The sequence below is a fragment of the Lepisma saccharinum genome, chromosome 25 (assembly GCF_977018435.1).
Source record: "Lepisma saccharinum chromosome 25, izLepSacc3.1, whole genome shotgun sequence".
Classification (NCBI taxonomy): domain Eukaryota; kingdom Metazoa; phylum Arthropoda; class Insecta; order Zygentoma; family Lepismatidae; genus Lepisma; species Lepisma saccharinum.
The window spans coordinates 36,061,388-36,078,159 of NC_139253.1; the positions used below are offsets into that span (position 1 = coordinate 36,061,388).

General features: G+C 43.7%; 1 protein-coding gene across 1 annotated transcript in view; it reads right to left on the bottom strand.

Moving 5' to 3' along the window:
* Positions 1 to 16,772, bottom strand: part of LOC145978833 (heterogeneous nuclear ribonucleoprotein U-like protein 1) — a 69,765-nt gene that overhangs the window by 29,512 nt on the left and 23,481 nt on the right. The window contains exons 6-9 of the mRNA XM_083111711.1: positions 16,417 to 16,513; positions 12,513 to 12,625; positions 11,574 to 11,834; positions 564 to 686 (exon numbers count right to left, since the gene is read on the bottom strand). Coding sequence (XP_082967837.1) covers positions 564 to 686; positions 11,574 to 11,834; positions 12,513 to 12,625; positions 16,417 to 16,513 — 594 coding nt within the window. The remainder of the gene's footprint in view (positions 1 to 563; positions 687 to 11,573; positions 11,835 to 12,512; positions 12,626 to 16,416; positions 16,514 to 16,772) is intronic.

Sequence of the window (16,772 nt, forward strand, 5' to 3'; positions counted from 1 at the left end):
TGATTTTCAACACAAACAAGTTTTTTTTTAAAAAAATGGACAGACCCAATATTATTATTAGTGAAATTGAAATTAGGGAAAAATTTATTAAGAATGGAGTAATACATCAAGTAGTTCTCAAATAATTGCAAAGTGAAGTTAACGATTAAGGCAAACATCCCAGAAGTTGGGCTGTACGATATATCGATGTAGATATTTTTACCCCTTATCAGTTATTACTCATCTGTAACAAATATTTGGTTCTTTTGTACTAAAATATCGTCAACGCATGGTTACCTGGACTTTTCTAATCCAGTGGGAACACTGATTTTTTCTACCTTTTTACCAAAAGTTACAAATTTATATGGTAAAAGCAGGTTTTGATGAAATAAAAGAACTATTGGTTAAATTTCAAATTCAGGACAAAAAAACCCTAACTATCACTAAAATTAATAACATCATGTTCTCATAAAACAAACTGAACATAAAAGGTATCCATCAAGATTCATAGTCTGCACAATGAATTAATTTTATTATTACATATGACAATAATTCTTTTAAATATGAAACAGGAAAATAATTACCTTCATTTTATCAATGAAGTTGTTTGTTCCCAAGACCGTGTACTTCTTTTCGGGATTTTTCTGAGACCATTCATTAGCCCATACTGTCTTTCCTGCACCAGGTAAACCACACATCATCATAATCTGAAAAAGAAGAAGAAATATAGAAACATTCAAATATGCAGTTTATAAAAAATAAAACTTTCAAATTATTTTCTACAATGAAATTCAGGTACGATAATATTCCTGTAATTTTTCTGAATAAATCCAAAACATTGTATTTTATTGCATTCAGGCGCACGGTATTGTGTGTTTTCACAAGTTTCCAATGGTTAAGAAGGATCTAAATTTCTTGTTTCATTACAGCAATCCAGGTGAGGTTTCTTCTTTTTTTTATATTTAAGTCCACTTTATGGACAGATATGCTAATCGGAACTGGACCTCCAGTTTAAAGTGGGATCTGTACCAGTATGTCATCAAGAGTGCCTAGATATGTTTGAAAATCAGGCATAAAATAATGGAACCCTTGGAATGAGGTACAGAAGAAAATTTAGTTCAGCAAGAACAAAAATAATTTTTCATCATTTCATCAAATAGAATCTTACTTATTGTGTTATCTGAAAAATTTCTATAGGCCCATTGATCAAATGTATTTCCTCAAGAATTGCCAATATTATTGTCAATAGATTTCAGCAAACTAACAAGTGTTATTTGATCCCAAAGCAAGCCCATGTACCTATACTATTTTCACTTCGTCAGAACTATGGCAACCAATCCACCTGGCCTGAACACGGCCACCCAGTAACACACATCCCTCACCCTCCCTCCCAAGCCATCCCATCCCTCCCAACCCATCCCACATACTCACAGTTTTCGACGAGCCTGGTGACAAAACAGTGTTTTTTCGTTCTACGCAACGCTTCTTCTTCGATGGGGACGTGGCAACTCTGCAGGGCCCCAACTTCCGGTTCAGTCTCTTTCATCACACACAGATAATGCTACTAAGCTAGCGAAAATTTTGAATTTTACCACTGCCCGGTAAGTGTCTCCTTTCTCCTTCTTTGATTTTTATTTAGCCCTTTTGGGCCTCCTTGCTTTATATATATATATAGGATAAAAGGAAGGAGGGCCACAAGGGCTAAAGAAAAAGTAAAAGAGGAGAGAGGAAACACTCACCAAACAAAGAAAAAATTCAAATTTTCATGATGGTATATCACATCTTCAGGAGTAGAGAGACGTTGTATAATTAAGTGACTAGAGGGAAGAGTAAGCATGACCTGCAGTGTTGCCAGGTCCCGAAGGAAAAAAAAGGGTTGACAGTACCACAAAAAAAAATGGTTTTCGCCTGGCTTGTCAAAAACTGTGAGTGGTGGGGGAGGGTTGCTTGGTCCCGAAAAGAAAAAAAAAAAATGTTGACAGTACCACAAAAAAAAAACTGCCCACCAACCACCCCCTGGAAAAATACATCACTGCCATAATCTCCACTATCACTGACAGCTTATTTTCTTGACAACCTCCACAACAAACCCAACTTCAATCCCTCTCTAGATAAAGCCCTTCAAGATCTCTGCCAGAACCACCACATCAAAATCCTCCCAGCTGACAAGGGATCCACCACGGTGGTCATGAACTCTCAAGATTACCTGGTGGAAGCCACTCGCCAGCTGGCCGACTCCTCCACCTACAAAACCACCACAGTCGACCTTTCAGCCACACACCTCAACAGAATCCAGGACTTTATCCACACCCGAGGTCCCCCGGAGGGCCTGACAGCCTCCACCATATCCATGCTCATCCCAGACAACCCCCGCACCCCCAGTTTTTACCTGCTGCCCAAGATCCATAAACCTGGCAACCCTGCAGACCCATCGTGTCCAGTTACAATTCACCTTCTGAAAGAATCTCAGCCTTTGTCGACTCCCACCTCCAGCCTCTTGTTAAAGCTCTGCCCTCCTACCTCCGGGACACTAGCCACTTCCTTCAGAAAATTAACACTCTCCCACCATTACCTGCCAACACTATCCTTGCCACCATTATGTTACTTCTCTCTACACGAACATACCTCACTCCCATGGACTCTGCTCCACAGAATCCTTCCTCCACAACAGACCAAAACCCCACAACCCCAGCACTAATTTCCTGACCCATCTAGCTCACCTTGTCCACACGTGCAACAACTTCACCTTCAAGGACAAGCACTATCTCCAAATCCGGAGCACAGACATGGGTACCAGAATGGCCCCATCCTATGCCAACCTGTTCATGGGCAAATTTGAAAAAGAGTTCCTGGAGACCCATTCTGTCAAACCTCTCCTCTGGCTCCGTTTCATCGATGACATCTTCATGCTTTGGATGCATGGAGAACCTTCCCTGACCACCTTCCTAGACAAACTTAACCACTTCAGCTCCATCAATTTTACCTGGACTCACTCCACCAACCAAATCACCTTCCTGGATGTGGATGTGCACATGAAAGGAGGACATTTGGAAACCTCCATCCACATCAAACCTACCAACCATATGCAATACCCACACTTCTCCAGCTCCCATCCGTTCCACACCAAGAAAGCCATCCCATTCTCCCTGGAACTCAGAGGTCAACGCCTCAACACCTCAGCCACCTCCCGACAGAACTATAACCTCTGCTTACACCAAGCCTTGACCAACCATGGATATCCTTCCACCCTGGTCACCAAACAAATATCCCGAGCTGCTTCATACACTCCCACCAAGAAACCTGCCACCAATCCCCCTGCACTTGTCACCAAATATCACCCAAACCCCCCTCAACAAAATCAGACACACTCTATGTTCCCTCCTTCCCATCCTGCACAGTGATCCTGACACCAGAAATATCTTCCCCGACAAGCCCAGAGTTGTCTTCAAACGCCCTCCCAATCTCCAAAGATCCTGGTCCACCACAATCAACTCGCACCTGCCCACAAATGCAACCGGCCAAGGTGCAAAACCTGCCCCATATTTGTCACTTCCCGCACCCTCCAGATCCACACTGCCAACGGCAAATTCACCCTCTACCACAAAGGAACCTGCAACAGCTCTAACCTAATTTATATCCTCACGTGCAACATCTATGGGAGCTTCTACCTGGGGGAAACATCCACAGCCCTGAACCTCCGCATCAACAACCACCGCTCCTCTACCCAAAACCTGGACTTTGCTGTTACCATTCACACCAATCACCCCAATATTCCTTTTAATGACTTCTTCCAGGTAGCGATCGTCCACTCCTTGCCCCAATCCACCAACACCTCAATACGTAGAAGATGGGAGAGGGCCTACATATCGACCATGAATGAAACCACACCTCCAGGCCTGAACAAGGTCACCCAGTAACGCCCCTCAACCCCTATCCTCACCACCACCTTTTCCAAACCAACCCCCCCCCCCACTCAGTTTTCGACAAGCCAGGCGAAAGAACCATATTATACACTGCTCCACAAAACTTAAGCAACTCTGTACAACGTGGGATAGGTGAGATGTGGTGCCCATTCAACACTTGTATGAGACATGTACAAACATAAAGAAGCACAGGCAGTGCGAGTACCCTCTATAATGCGTGAGCAGCATCTTATAAACCAAGATTAACAGCTTGTGCCTGCCAGCGCAAACCACAGCCTAGTATTGTCCCAGTCCTCAATCAGTGAAGTGGTGGTTCGTGAGTGGGATATCAAGTGTAGACACCTTGAAATGAATCGTAGACATCATTTGAGTGACGTTGACCGAGGTCGAATAATTGGACGACTGGAAATGGGTCAGTCCCAAGTGGAAGTGACACGTGAATTCAATGTGAATAAAAGTGTCGTGTCAGGTCGTGGCTTTACTTCCAAAATGGTCCTACTCTCAGTAGACGTGATGAAGGAGGCCATCCGAGAACGACATCAGCAGCTCATGACCGATTCCTCACAATCACTGCCAGACTTAACCTCCAAGAGTCCTGCTCTCAACTGGCAAATGATTTGTTTCAAGCTACGGGACGACGTGTTAGTCGTGAAACTGTCCGTAGGCGGCTGAATAAAGCAGGACTGTATGCCAGGAGGCCTGTGCTGTGTGTTCCATTGAAACGGGAGCACAAACGTGTGCAATACACATGCTGTCAGGAACATGTCAAATGGGGAGAAGACCAGTGGGCACTACTAATGTTCTCTGATGAGTCTCGATACAGCCTATCGTCTGATTCTGGTCCGATATTCGTGTGGAGAGAACCAGGAACACGATATCACCCTAAGTTCATTGTTGAAGGCCGTCCTTTGGAGGTGGTATCATGCTGGATAGGAAAACCGACCTCCATATTTTGGAACATGGACCTTCGACGGCTCAACGTTATCGGGATGAAATTCTCCATTCACGTGTTTGCAACTTCCATGGAGCATTTGGTCTGAACTTATTTTTTTTGGATCACAATGCACGCCCACACCGTGCATATATTGTGTCCGATTACCTGGAGACAGAAGACATTGCCCGTATTGAATGTCCTGCATACTCGCTGGACCTTAATCCAATCGAGTATGTTTGGGATGCTCTTGGGCGAAGAATAGTGCAGTGTAATCCACAACCAGAACAATTCCTGAACTGCAGACAGCCCGCTTAGAGGAATAGCCCCGTCTTCCCCAAGACTTGATAACCACTCTGATCCACAGAATGGAGGACAGATGTCATGCCTGTGTGTCTGTTCGAGGTGGTTACACACCGTATTAACAGCCTGTGCCCTCTCAGATGCAAGCTTTTCATGTAGGGTTATAGTGGTGTTGAACTTTCTGGCCACCCTGTACACCATATCTGCATTGTTGGTGTTCATTTGTGTTGCATTGTGCATCTGTACCTTCCTTATGTTCATTAAACTTGGTGAATTGACATTTTCTTTTCATTTAGTTCTACTTCGTTCGAGTTGCTTAAGTTTTGTGGAGCAGTGTATTAGGCGAAACCTCCACCCCCTTGAATCTAAGGATAAATAATCACCGTTCCTCCACTCAAAACTCCGATTTCACAGTTGCCATCCACACCAACAGCCATAACACCACCTTCAATAACTGCTTCCGTGTTGCCATCATCCACCTTTTACCCCCCCGCTCTGACACATCTTTCCGCAGGCGATGGGAAAGGGCCTATATAGCAGGCATGCACGCCACTATACCCCCCGGACTCAACCTAGCCAACCAGTAACTCTTTCCTCTCCTCCCCGAAACTACCCACCCACCTTACAGTAAACACTGGCTAAAGTATTTCGTGTTTCCTTTCAACTGTTTCTGGCAACACTGACCGTAGAGACGCTACGGTCATTATTCTGTGCCTCTACTCACAGTGTCGTCGATCTTTTATCTACCTTCTTCAAAATGCGACTCAGATCGCGAAATATTGAATTATTTCCAATCGTGTGGTAAGTGTTTACTGTCTCCTTCATTATTTGTATATATATATATATATATATATATAATGGATAAAAGCAAGGAGGGCCAAAAGGGCTAAGTAAAAATCAAATAAGGTAAAAGGAAACACTCACCGGACAGTAGGAAAATTCAAAATTTTCGCTAATTTATAGCATCATCGGTGTGAGAAGAAACAGAAGACGGAACCGGAAGTTGGGGTCCTGCAGAGTTGCCAGGTCCCCATTGAAGAAGAAGCGGTGCGTAGAACGAAAAAAACACTGTTTCGTCACCAGGCTCGTCGTAAACTGTGAGTGTGTAGGATGAGTTGGGAGGGAGGGCGGGAGGGTGGGTGAGGGTTGGGCATTACTGGGTGGCCTTGTTCAGGCCAGGTGGAGTGGTTGCACTCATGGCCGATATATAGGCCCTCTCCCATCTTTTGCGAACAGAGGTGTTGGCTGGTTGGGGTAGGAGGTGGATGATCGCTACCCGGAAGCAGTCGTTGAAACTGATGTTGTGGTGGTTGGTGTGGACGGCGACAGTGAAGTCCAGGTTGTGGGTGGAGGAGCGGTGGTTATTGATGCGGAGGTTGAGGGCCGTAGATGTTTCCCCCAGGTAAAAATCACCACAGATGTTGCAGGTGAGGATGTAGATAAGGTTTGAGGCATGGCAGGTCCCTTTGGGATGGAGGGTAAATTTGCCAGTGGCCGTGTGCACCTGGAGGGTGTGAGAAGTGATGAGGATGGGACAGGTCTTGCACCTGGGTCGGTTGCATTTATGGGCAGGGGGGTGTTGGATGTGTGGTGAAGGAGTGTTGTGGACCAGGATGTTTTGGAGGTTAGGGGGGCGTTTGAAAACCACCCTGGGTTTGTCGGGAAATATGTTTTTGGTTTCGGGATCACTGTGGAGGATTGGGAGAAGAGAGTGCAGTGTGTGCCTGATTTTGTTGAGGTGGGGATGATATTGGGTGATGAGTGCAGGTGGGTTGGTGGCAGCAGGTTTCTTGGTGGTAGTGGTATGTGAGGCAGCTCGTGATATTTGCTTGGTGACCAGGATGGAGGGATATCCACGGTTAACCAGGGCCTGGTGTAGGCGGAGGTTATAATTCTGGCGGGAGGTGGGTGAGGTGTTCAGGCGCTGTCCCCTGAGGGCCAGAGAGAATGGAATTGCTTTTTTGGTGTGGAACGGGTGGGAGCTGGAGAAGTGTAGGTATTGCATGTGGTTAGTGGGTTTTATGTGGATGGAGGTAGTCAGGTGTCCTCCCTCGATGTGCACGTCCACATCCAGGAAGGTGATCTGGTTGGGGGAGTGGGTCCAGGTGAATTTTAGGGAGCGGAAGTGGTTAAGTTGGTCCAGGAAGGCTGACAAGGATGGTTCTCCATGTGTCCAGAGCATGAAGATGTCGTCGATGAAGCGGAGCCAGAGGAGGGGTTGGAGGGGTTGGGTAGCCAAAAACTCTTGCTCAAGTTGGCCCATGAAGAGGTTTGCATAGAACGGGGCCATTCTGGTACCCATGGCTGTACCTCGGATCTGTAGGAAATTTTGGTTTTCAAAGGTGAAGTTGTTGCAAGTGAGGACAAGGTGGGCTAGGTGGGTCAGGAAGTTGGTGCTGGGGTTCTGGGGTTGTGAGGTTTGGGTCTGCTATTGAGATAGAATTCTATGGAGCGGAGGCCATGGGAGTGAGGTATGTTGGTGTAGAGGGAAGTGACATCAATGGTGGCAAGGATGGTATTTGGGGCCAATGGTGGGAGGGTGCTGATTTTCTGGAGGAAGTGGTTGGTGTCACGGAGGTAGGAGGGCAGAGCTTTCACAAGAGGCTGAAGATGGGAGTCAACAAAGGCTGAGATTCGTTCTGTAGGTGAGTTATAGCTGGACACAATGGGTCTGCCAGGGTTGCCAGGTTTGTGGATTTTGGGCAATAGATAGAAGGTGGGGGTGCGGGGATTGTCGGGTATTAACATGGCGGTGGTACGAGCTGTTAGGCCTTCAGGTGGGCCACGGGTGTGGATGAAGTCCCCGATTTTGGTGAGGTGTTCGGCGGATAGGTCAACTGTGGTGGGTTTGTAGGTGGAGGGGTCAGCCAGCTGGCGGTTGGCTTCCGCCAGGTAGTCTTGAGAGTTCAAGACCACCGTGGTGGACCCCTTGTCAGCTGGGAGGATTTTGATGTTGTGGTTGTTGCGGAGGTCTCCGAGAGCTTTCTGTTGGGGGGGATTGAGGTTAGGTTGGTTGTGAAAGTTATTTAAGAATGAGCTGTCAGAGGTGGTGGAAATGAGGGCAGTGATGTATCTTTCCAAGGGGTGGTTGGTGGGCAGGGGGGGTGGATCTTGGGAGGAGGGGGGGCTAAATTGAAGGAGGCTCGGTGGGGTTTCACTGGTAGTAGTTTGGAGTGAGGGATTTTTGGCCCAGAACATTTCTGGGTCGGTTGCATTTATGGGCAGGGGGGTGTTGGATGTGTGGTGAAGGAGTGTTGTGGACCAGGATGTTTTGGAGGTTAGGGGGGCGTTTGAAAACCACCCTGGGTTTGTCGGGAAATATGTTTTGGTTTCGGGATCACTGTGGAGGATTGGGAGAAGAGAGTGCAGTGTGTGCCTGATTTTGTTGAGGTGGGGATGATATTGAGTGATGAGTGCAGGTGGGTTGGTGGCAGCAGGTTTCTTGGTGGTAGTGGTATGTGAGGCAGCTCGTGATATTTGCTTGGTGACCAGGATGGAGGGATATCCACGGTTAACCAGGGCCTGGTGTAGGCGGAGGTTATAATTCTGGCGGGAGGTGGGTGAGGTGTTCAGGCGCTGTCCCCTGAGGGCCAGAGAGAATGGAATTGCTTTTTTGGTGTGGAACGGGTGGGAGCTTGAGAAGTGTAGGTATTGCATGTGGTTAGTGGGTTTTATGTGGATGGAGGTAGTCAGGTGTCCTCCCTCGATGTGCACGTCCACATCCAGGAAGGTGATCTGGTTGGGGGAGTGGGTCCAGGTGAATTTTAGGGAACGGAAGTGGTTAAGTTGGTCCAGGAAGGCTGACAAGGATGGTTCTCCATGTGTCCAGAGCATGAAGATGTCGTCGATGAAGCGGAGCCAGAGGAGGGGTTGGGTAGCCAAAAACTCTTGCTCAAGTTGGCCCATGAAGAGGTTTGCATAGGATGGGGCCATTCTGGTACCCATGGCTGTACCTCGGATCTGTAGGAAATTTTGGTTTTCAAACGGTACCAGAATGGCCCCATCCTATGCAAACCTCTTCATGGGCCAACTTGAGCAAGAGTTTTTGGCTACCCAACCCCTCCTCTGGCTCCGCTTCATCGACGACATCTCATGCTCTGGACACATGGAGAACCATCCTTGTCAGCCTTCCTGGACCAACTTAACCACTTCCGTTCCCTAAAATTCACCTGGACCCACTCCCCCAACCAGATCACCTTCCTGGATGTGGACATGCACATCGAGGGAGGACATCACTTCTCACACCCTCCAGGTGCAGACGGCCACTGGCAAATTTACCCTTCATCCCAAAGGGACCTGCCATGCCTCAAACCTTATCTACATCCTCACCTGCAACATCTGTGGTGATTTTTACCTGGGGGAAACATCAACGGCCCTCAACCTCCGCATCAATAACCACCGCTCCTCCACCCACAACCTGGACTTCACTGTCGCCGTCCACACCAACCACCACAACATCAGTTTCAACGACTGCTTCCGGGTAGCGATCATCCACCTCCTACCCCAACCAGCCAACACCTCTGTTCGCAAAAGATGGGAGAGGGCCTATATATCGGCCATGAGTGCAACCACTCCACCTGGCCTGAACAAGGCCACCCAGTAATGCCCAACCCTCACCCACCCTCCCAACTCATCCTACACACTCACAGTTTACGACGAGCCTGGTGACGAAACAGTGTTTTTTTCGTTCTACGCACCGCTTCTTCTTCAATGGGGACCTGGCAACTATGCAGGACCCCAACTTCCGGTTCCGTCTTCTGTTTCTTCTCACACCGATGATGCTATAAATTAGCATATCCATATATATATATGGATAAAAGCAAGGAGGGCCAAAAGGGCTAAGTAAAAATCAAATAAGGTAAAAGGAAACACTCACCGGACAGTAGGAAAATTCAAAATTTTCGCTAATTTATAGCATCATCGGTGTGAGAAGAAACAGAAGACGGAACCGGAACTTCCGTTCTTCCCAACTTCTGGCAACTCTGCAGGACCCCAACTTCCGGTTCCGTCTTCTGTTTCTTCTCACACCGATGATGCTATAAATTAGCGAAAATTTTGAATTTTCCTACTGTCCGGTGAATATTTCCTTTTACCTTATTTGATTTTTATATATATATATATATATAAAAATCATCGAGGGAGGACACCTGACTACCTGACACCTGACTACCTCCATCCACATAAAACCCACTAACCACATGCAATACCTACACTTCTCCAGCTCCCACCCGTTCCACACCAAAAAAGCAATTCCATTCTCTCTGGCCCTCAGGGGACAGCGCCTGAACACCTCACCCACCTCCCGCCAGAATTATAACCTCCGCCTACACCAGGCCCTGGTTAACCGTGGATATCCCTCCATCCTGGTCACCAAGCAAATATCACGAGCTGCCTCACATACCACTACCACCAAGAAACCTGCTGCCACCAACCCACCTGCACTCATCACCCAATATCATCCCCACCTCAACAAAATCAGGCACACACTGCACTCTCTTCTCCCAATCCTCCACAGTGATCCCGAAACCAAAAACATATTTCCCGACAAACCCAGGGTGGTTTTCAAACGCCCCCCTAACCTCCAAAACATCCTGGTCCACAACACTCCTTCACCACACATCCAACACCCCCCTGCCCATAAATGCAACCGACCCAGGTGCAAGACCTGTCCCATCCTCATCACTTCTCACACCCTCCAGGTGCACACGGCCACTGGCAAATTTACCCTCCATCCCAAAGGGACCTGCCATGCCTCAAACCTTATCTACATCCTCACCTGCAACATCTGTGGTGATTTTTACCTGGGGGAAACATCTACGGCCCTCAACCTCCGCATCAATAACCACCGCTCCTCCACCCACAACCTGGACTTCACTGTCGCCGTCCACACCAACCACCACAACATCAGTTTCAACGACTGCTTCCGGGTAGCGATCATCCACCTCCTACCCCAACCAGCCAACACCTCTGTTCGCAAAAGATGGGAGAGGGCCTATATATCGGCCATGACTGCAACCACTCCACCTGGCCTGAACAAGGCCACCCAGTAATGCCCAACCCTCACCCACCCTCCCGCCCTCCCTCCCAACTCATCCTACACACTCACAGTTTACGACGAGCCTGGTGACGAAACAGTGTTTTTTTCGTTCTACGCACCGCTTCTTCTTCAATGGGGACCTGGCAACTCTGCAGGACCCCAACTTCCGGTTCCGTCTTCTGTTTCTTCTCACACCGATGATGCTATAAATTAGCGAAAATTTTGAATTTTCCTACTGTCCGGTGAGTGTTTCCTTTTACCTTATTTGATTTTTATATATATACATATATATATATATATATATATATATATATATATAAAAAAATTTTAAAATGCATGTAAATTACCAAAGTACTTTATTTTCATAGAATGTCTCCAAACTCGCATAAAAGATACTAACCTCACAATCCTCTCTCTTTGCTGGACGTCTTGGACCAGGTACCCGTTCTTCCAATGGAACATGCGCAACAAATAAGTAATCTGGCAGTGGTTGAAACCAAGGTTCCTCCTGACCAAAATTGCACTGGAATTTGCAGTTCTTTGTTAAGATGTGGGGAAATAATGCCTTGTCTTGAAGTTCCTCTCGTGAAATCTCATATGCGACTCCCTGGGGTTGGCCATTCAAAGTGTAGCTCAGTATGATGGGATTGCTGCTTAAATCCTGTGGGAGAAGTTATAGAATTTGTAATAAAATAGTGAATGCATTTTAACATGAATTATCAAATGTTTCTTCTATGGAATATATTTTATTTAATCAACATTAAGTGTGGTGGAACGTCAATTTTACATTTTTTATACTACCATGGTGATTTGCAAACATGAATTTACACATGAATATCACAAGCAGCTTCAGGTATCTTTATTTGTACTTATTTCTTTGCTACAAGTGCTAAAGTTCTTCACATACCAAATTTTAGAATTCAACTGGTGCCATTGCATCTGTTGCAACACCCTATGGATGGTAAATCGCAAACTTGTATATTATCAGGGATGGACAGGTCACAAATTCTAGGCAGCACTTAAGATTTTACTTGCATTTTTATACTTGTTTAATGTATTTCACACTATTTTACATCAACCCATGTCTGTGGAGAAATATCAACAGGAGCAACACCAACTTTCTGGTAGAGAAACATCCCTTAGGTGCTGCAACTGCCTTACTGACCTGATTTGGCATTTGGCAGTTTATTAGTTACTTGGAAAATATAGGAACATCCTTTCAAAGATTTTTGAGATTAGCATTTCCTTATCTTGATCAGATATATACCACAAAAAGTAGAGCTTGCACATACAATTTCATTTTATAGAGAAAGGGGATACAAAATTACCAGAAACTTACCAAGAAAGCTCCAACAGCATCCCCTTCTTGAAAAGGTGCTCCATAATCTTTGAATTTGCAATTTGTAGAGGCTTTTGCAGTACCACCATATCCATATGATAAAGGTTCTTCACCTGTAATGATTGAGAATTATTAATAAATGGATTAGCATAGCCTATAATTAGGGGCATGCGTATTTAGTTTGACGAAAATATGAAATAACACATTGTAATGTTAATTTTTCTTGTTTTTGAAGGGTGTGGGGTGCATTATGCTCCCATGTGTTGTCACAAAATGATGCGAAATGAACTGCAAAATGCGAGATAAACTCTTCAACATGAAATTTAGGGTTACAACTTCTGAGGTGTGAATCATCCTGAGTTATGCAAATCATGGAAAATTGATTAATTCTGATGTAAATATTTGAGAAGCAAAATTGTACTCCTTTACACAGGAATAAATTTAATACTCTGATAACTATATAAATGTGCTATTAAAAGTGAAATGTTAATTTTGTATAATAAGTAGTTTTTAAATCAAATTTAGGGTTATATTCACCATTTTAATACCGCTACGCCATTTTATATACCACTTTTCATCCCGAGATAAAGGTAAAGTTCCCTGTGCATATAGCACCGTGCAATGAAGGCAAATTTAGCTGGTGTGGGGCCCCCTCACATTCTCGGTATCCGCCATTTTGGAGATGATGTGATCAGCACTACACTCTGGCTGCCTTTACCCCCCCCCCCCCCCCGCCACCCCCATCCAAGCTGTTTCAGATTTTAGATCACCCTCACCAGGAATTGAACCTGGGCCTCCCGCATGGCAGTCAGACACCCTACCAACTAGACCACCGCAAACTGTAACAAGAGCTGGAATAAAATGCAGCTCTCATGGTGCATGATGTTGGAAGGAAAATAAAACATGAAAAAAGTTTTCACCTTTACTACTATAATTCCAATATCAATGTAACTATTTTAGTATTAACAGTGAGTGAGCAAATATGACAGCAGGAAAATTATTAACTGCCAACTCCATTCTTACATGGAACTCTTCGATGAAGGGAATATATGACTACCGGTAATATGTTGCTAGTGTGGTACACAATAACGTACTACCAGGTGTTTTGCCTGCAATTGTGGCAGAAGGTTTGTGTGACGTCATAAATCCAAGATGGCCACCTTGAAGGTTCTGCACATGAAATACTGTCCATAACCTGATTTAGAGTTAGTTTATCAGATTTTCTGTTAATTAATAACAAGTGAAAAATATTATTATTATAGTTATCATTACTATAACCCCATTAAGCCTTGTTTCCATGATTAAGAAAAAAAAATATGCTGACCAAGGCAGTAATTTATTTTATTCGAACTAAACATAACGTTTCAACCTTCTAGCAAAACATTACGTTTAGTTTAGGTTTTTAATAAAATAAATTACTGCCTTGGTCAGCATATTTTTTTTTTTTAATAATCATTACTATTATTATAAATATTACAGTAAAGAAGTTGCCTGTGAATTCCACATGGTCTTTGGAAATTCAAGCAGCTCACCTGTCATCAAGATCAAGAGTGGTTGTAATAATTTGGGAAATATCATGTTATCAATATAGAACATTATTCAAATCCCTCGTCACTGTTATCTGAGTCTCTGTCCTGTAAGTCATTGTTTTCACACTTTTCTTCATCAATGAAGGGAATATATGACTACCGGTAATATGTTGCTAGTGTGGTACACAATAACGTACTACCAGGTGTTTTGCCTGCAATTGTGGCAGAAGGCCTGTGTGACTAAGAAAATCCATCATAACTCCTTTAACCTTTTAACATAAAAGCCCGAGTATATTCGGGTTTTTAATTCCCATGAAAATATAATATCCCGAGTATATTCGGGGTAACTTCTTTTTATCCGTACACATTTTAAAAGGACGATTATACTCGTCTTTCTATGTTTCTGCATGTTTCCGCTAGATAGTGCTGTTGAAGTTGTTGTTTACTTGTTTTTCCAGTAGATGTCACTAATAGTGCTGTTGAAGTTTTATTTTCTTTGCCTTTCCAGTAGATTTCACTAATCTCCTTCTTTTGACGTTTATTTTCGTCTACGGCGTACATGTGAAAAAGTCAGTTAGGGTGCCTTTGTTTTCTTCACTGTTTCTTGGCGGTATTCTTCTTTTGTGAAAATGGAGAGTGGAGAAGAGCTTGATATTGAGTTTAGTGGTTCAGATAGCTCCGAAGGAAGTTCAGAAGAAAGTGATGTGTCAGATTCATCGGAAACTGACTTTGCAAGTGCCAGACAGTGGTTAGTGGTTAGTGTTTCAGTGCTATTTTGTGTTTATTTTGATTATTAAAATAACTTATCTTGATTTTTTAACAAGTTCTATTTGTAATATTTTACTCATTGATAGCACGAGTATACTCGGGATTTTATTTTAGGGGCTTTTCAGACGCAATGTATCTCATTGTTGAGTTGTCAACAATCAACATTATTATAACCATTTATCATGTTCTTAACTGATTATTTCAACCGAGTAATAAAAAAATTACATTAAAATCGAAACAATTTTTCTTTAAAAATCTGTATGTTAAGAGGTTAATAGTGGTTTTGAGGAAAAAAATTATAGATACACGTTTTGTTCAGAATTAAAAAAGGAACAAAATTGATTCTTACAGTTGTTTTCATACCTCGCACTGTTATGGAAATGTATCTAGTGAAACTATTTCATGCCCTTTTCTGCAAGGATTCTATGCATATTTTACTCTTTACTTGACATTCTGGCATATAAAGGGAGAAAATTACTGCCTATGAAATTTTGTTCATGCCTACTATTGTGGCGCATTGCCTGTGTGACATCACACATCCAAGATGACTGCCTCTACGGACATTAACCAAAAACAACCCTATCATCTTAACTCCTTTAGGAGTATTCTTGACCATTTGTAAGTTCGTTGGGTTTTTACACGAAGGGAAGACATGTGTATGGAGGATGCTTTTATTTGCTGGTGTTTTGCTGGATATTGTGTCAGAGACCATACATGACTTCCCAAATCCAAGATGGCCACCTTGAAGGTTCTGCACATGAAATACTGACCATAACCTGATTTAGAGTTAGTTTATCAGATTTTCTGTTAATTAATAACAAGTGAAATATATTAATTATTATTATTATCGTTATCATTACTATTATTATAAATATTACAGTAAAGGAGTCGCCTGTGAATTCCTCATGATCTTTTGAAATTTAAGCAGCTCACCTGTCATCAAGATCAAGAGTGGTTGTAATCATTTGGGAAATATCATGTTATCAATATATTAACATTATTCAAATTCCTTGTCACTGTTATCCGAGTCTCTGTCCTGTAAGTCATTGTTTTCATACTTTTCTTCATCTGCACTACAGAGACACAGTTCAGTACGTCGCAGGGACCGATCCCGGCATATGCATGAACATTTCCTCTTTCCGCAACCACATGTCAACTTTAATCTTCTCTGAGGTTCTAGGTAGTGTGAATAGTGTCATCCTCATTTACTTCCTATATAATATTTAAAATGTTAAATATCAAACTATTGCAGAGTATTTATTTATACAATTAAATTCCGGGAACTTTTCTAACGTTGGAAGCTGCTCCGGCACCCACCCAGCATCGAATGACATGGGTACCTGGAGGAAACCCTGGGGGGTAAAGGTGGTCAGGGGCGTGATGCTGATCACATCACCCCCACTCACGACCGGATCAAGAAAGTGTGAGGCATTACCCCCACACCCCTATACACCTTCATGGCATGGTGCTAAGCACAGGGAAGCACTTTTTTTTTTTTACAATTACATTCCTACTACCAAAATTTACTGAAGTGGAGAAATAACACTGAATGATAAAATAAATATGCTGAATCATCAAGCTTAGACATTTTAACATTATACACTTACCTAACTGCATTGATGTGTCATCAGTTGAAAACCCAACTCTTACTACATGTGGACTGGGTTCATCTTCCAAATGGGACACATCAAGTTGTTCAATGATCTGCAAAATACAGAAAACATTATAGTTAATATCATACTTCACACTTACAACAAAGATTACTTTTTAGACTTGTTAATGCACTATGAAGTAGTCAAAACATATCAGTAGGGAAGGGGCAGATAAATCTGTATTAGTCGATATAGAACAATTTTCTCCCACAGTTCTACATGTCGAAATATCCAGCTCCTTCTGTGCTGAAGTCATCTGGCAAAACATTTATTAAGTCTAAGAAGGGACAGTTTTGCACCAGGTGGACATT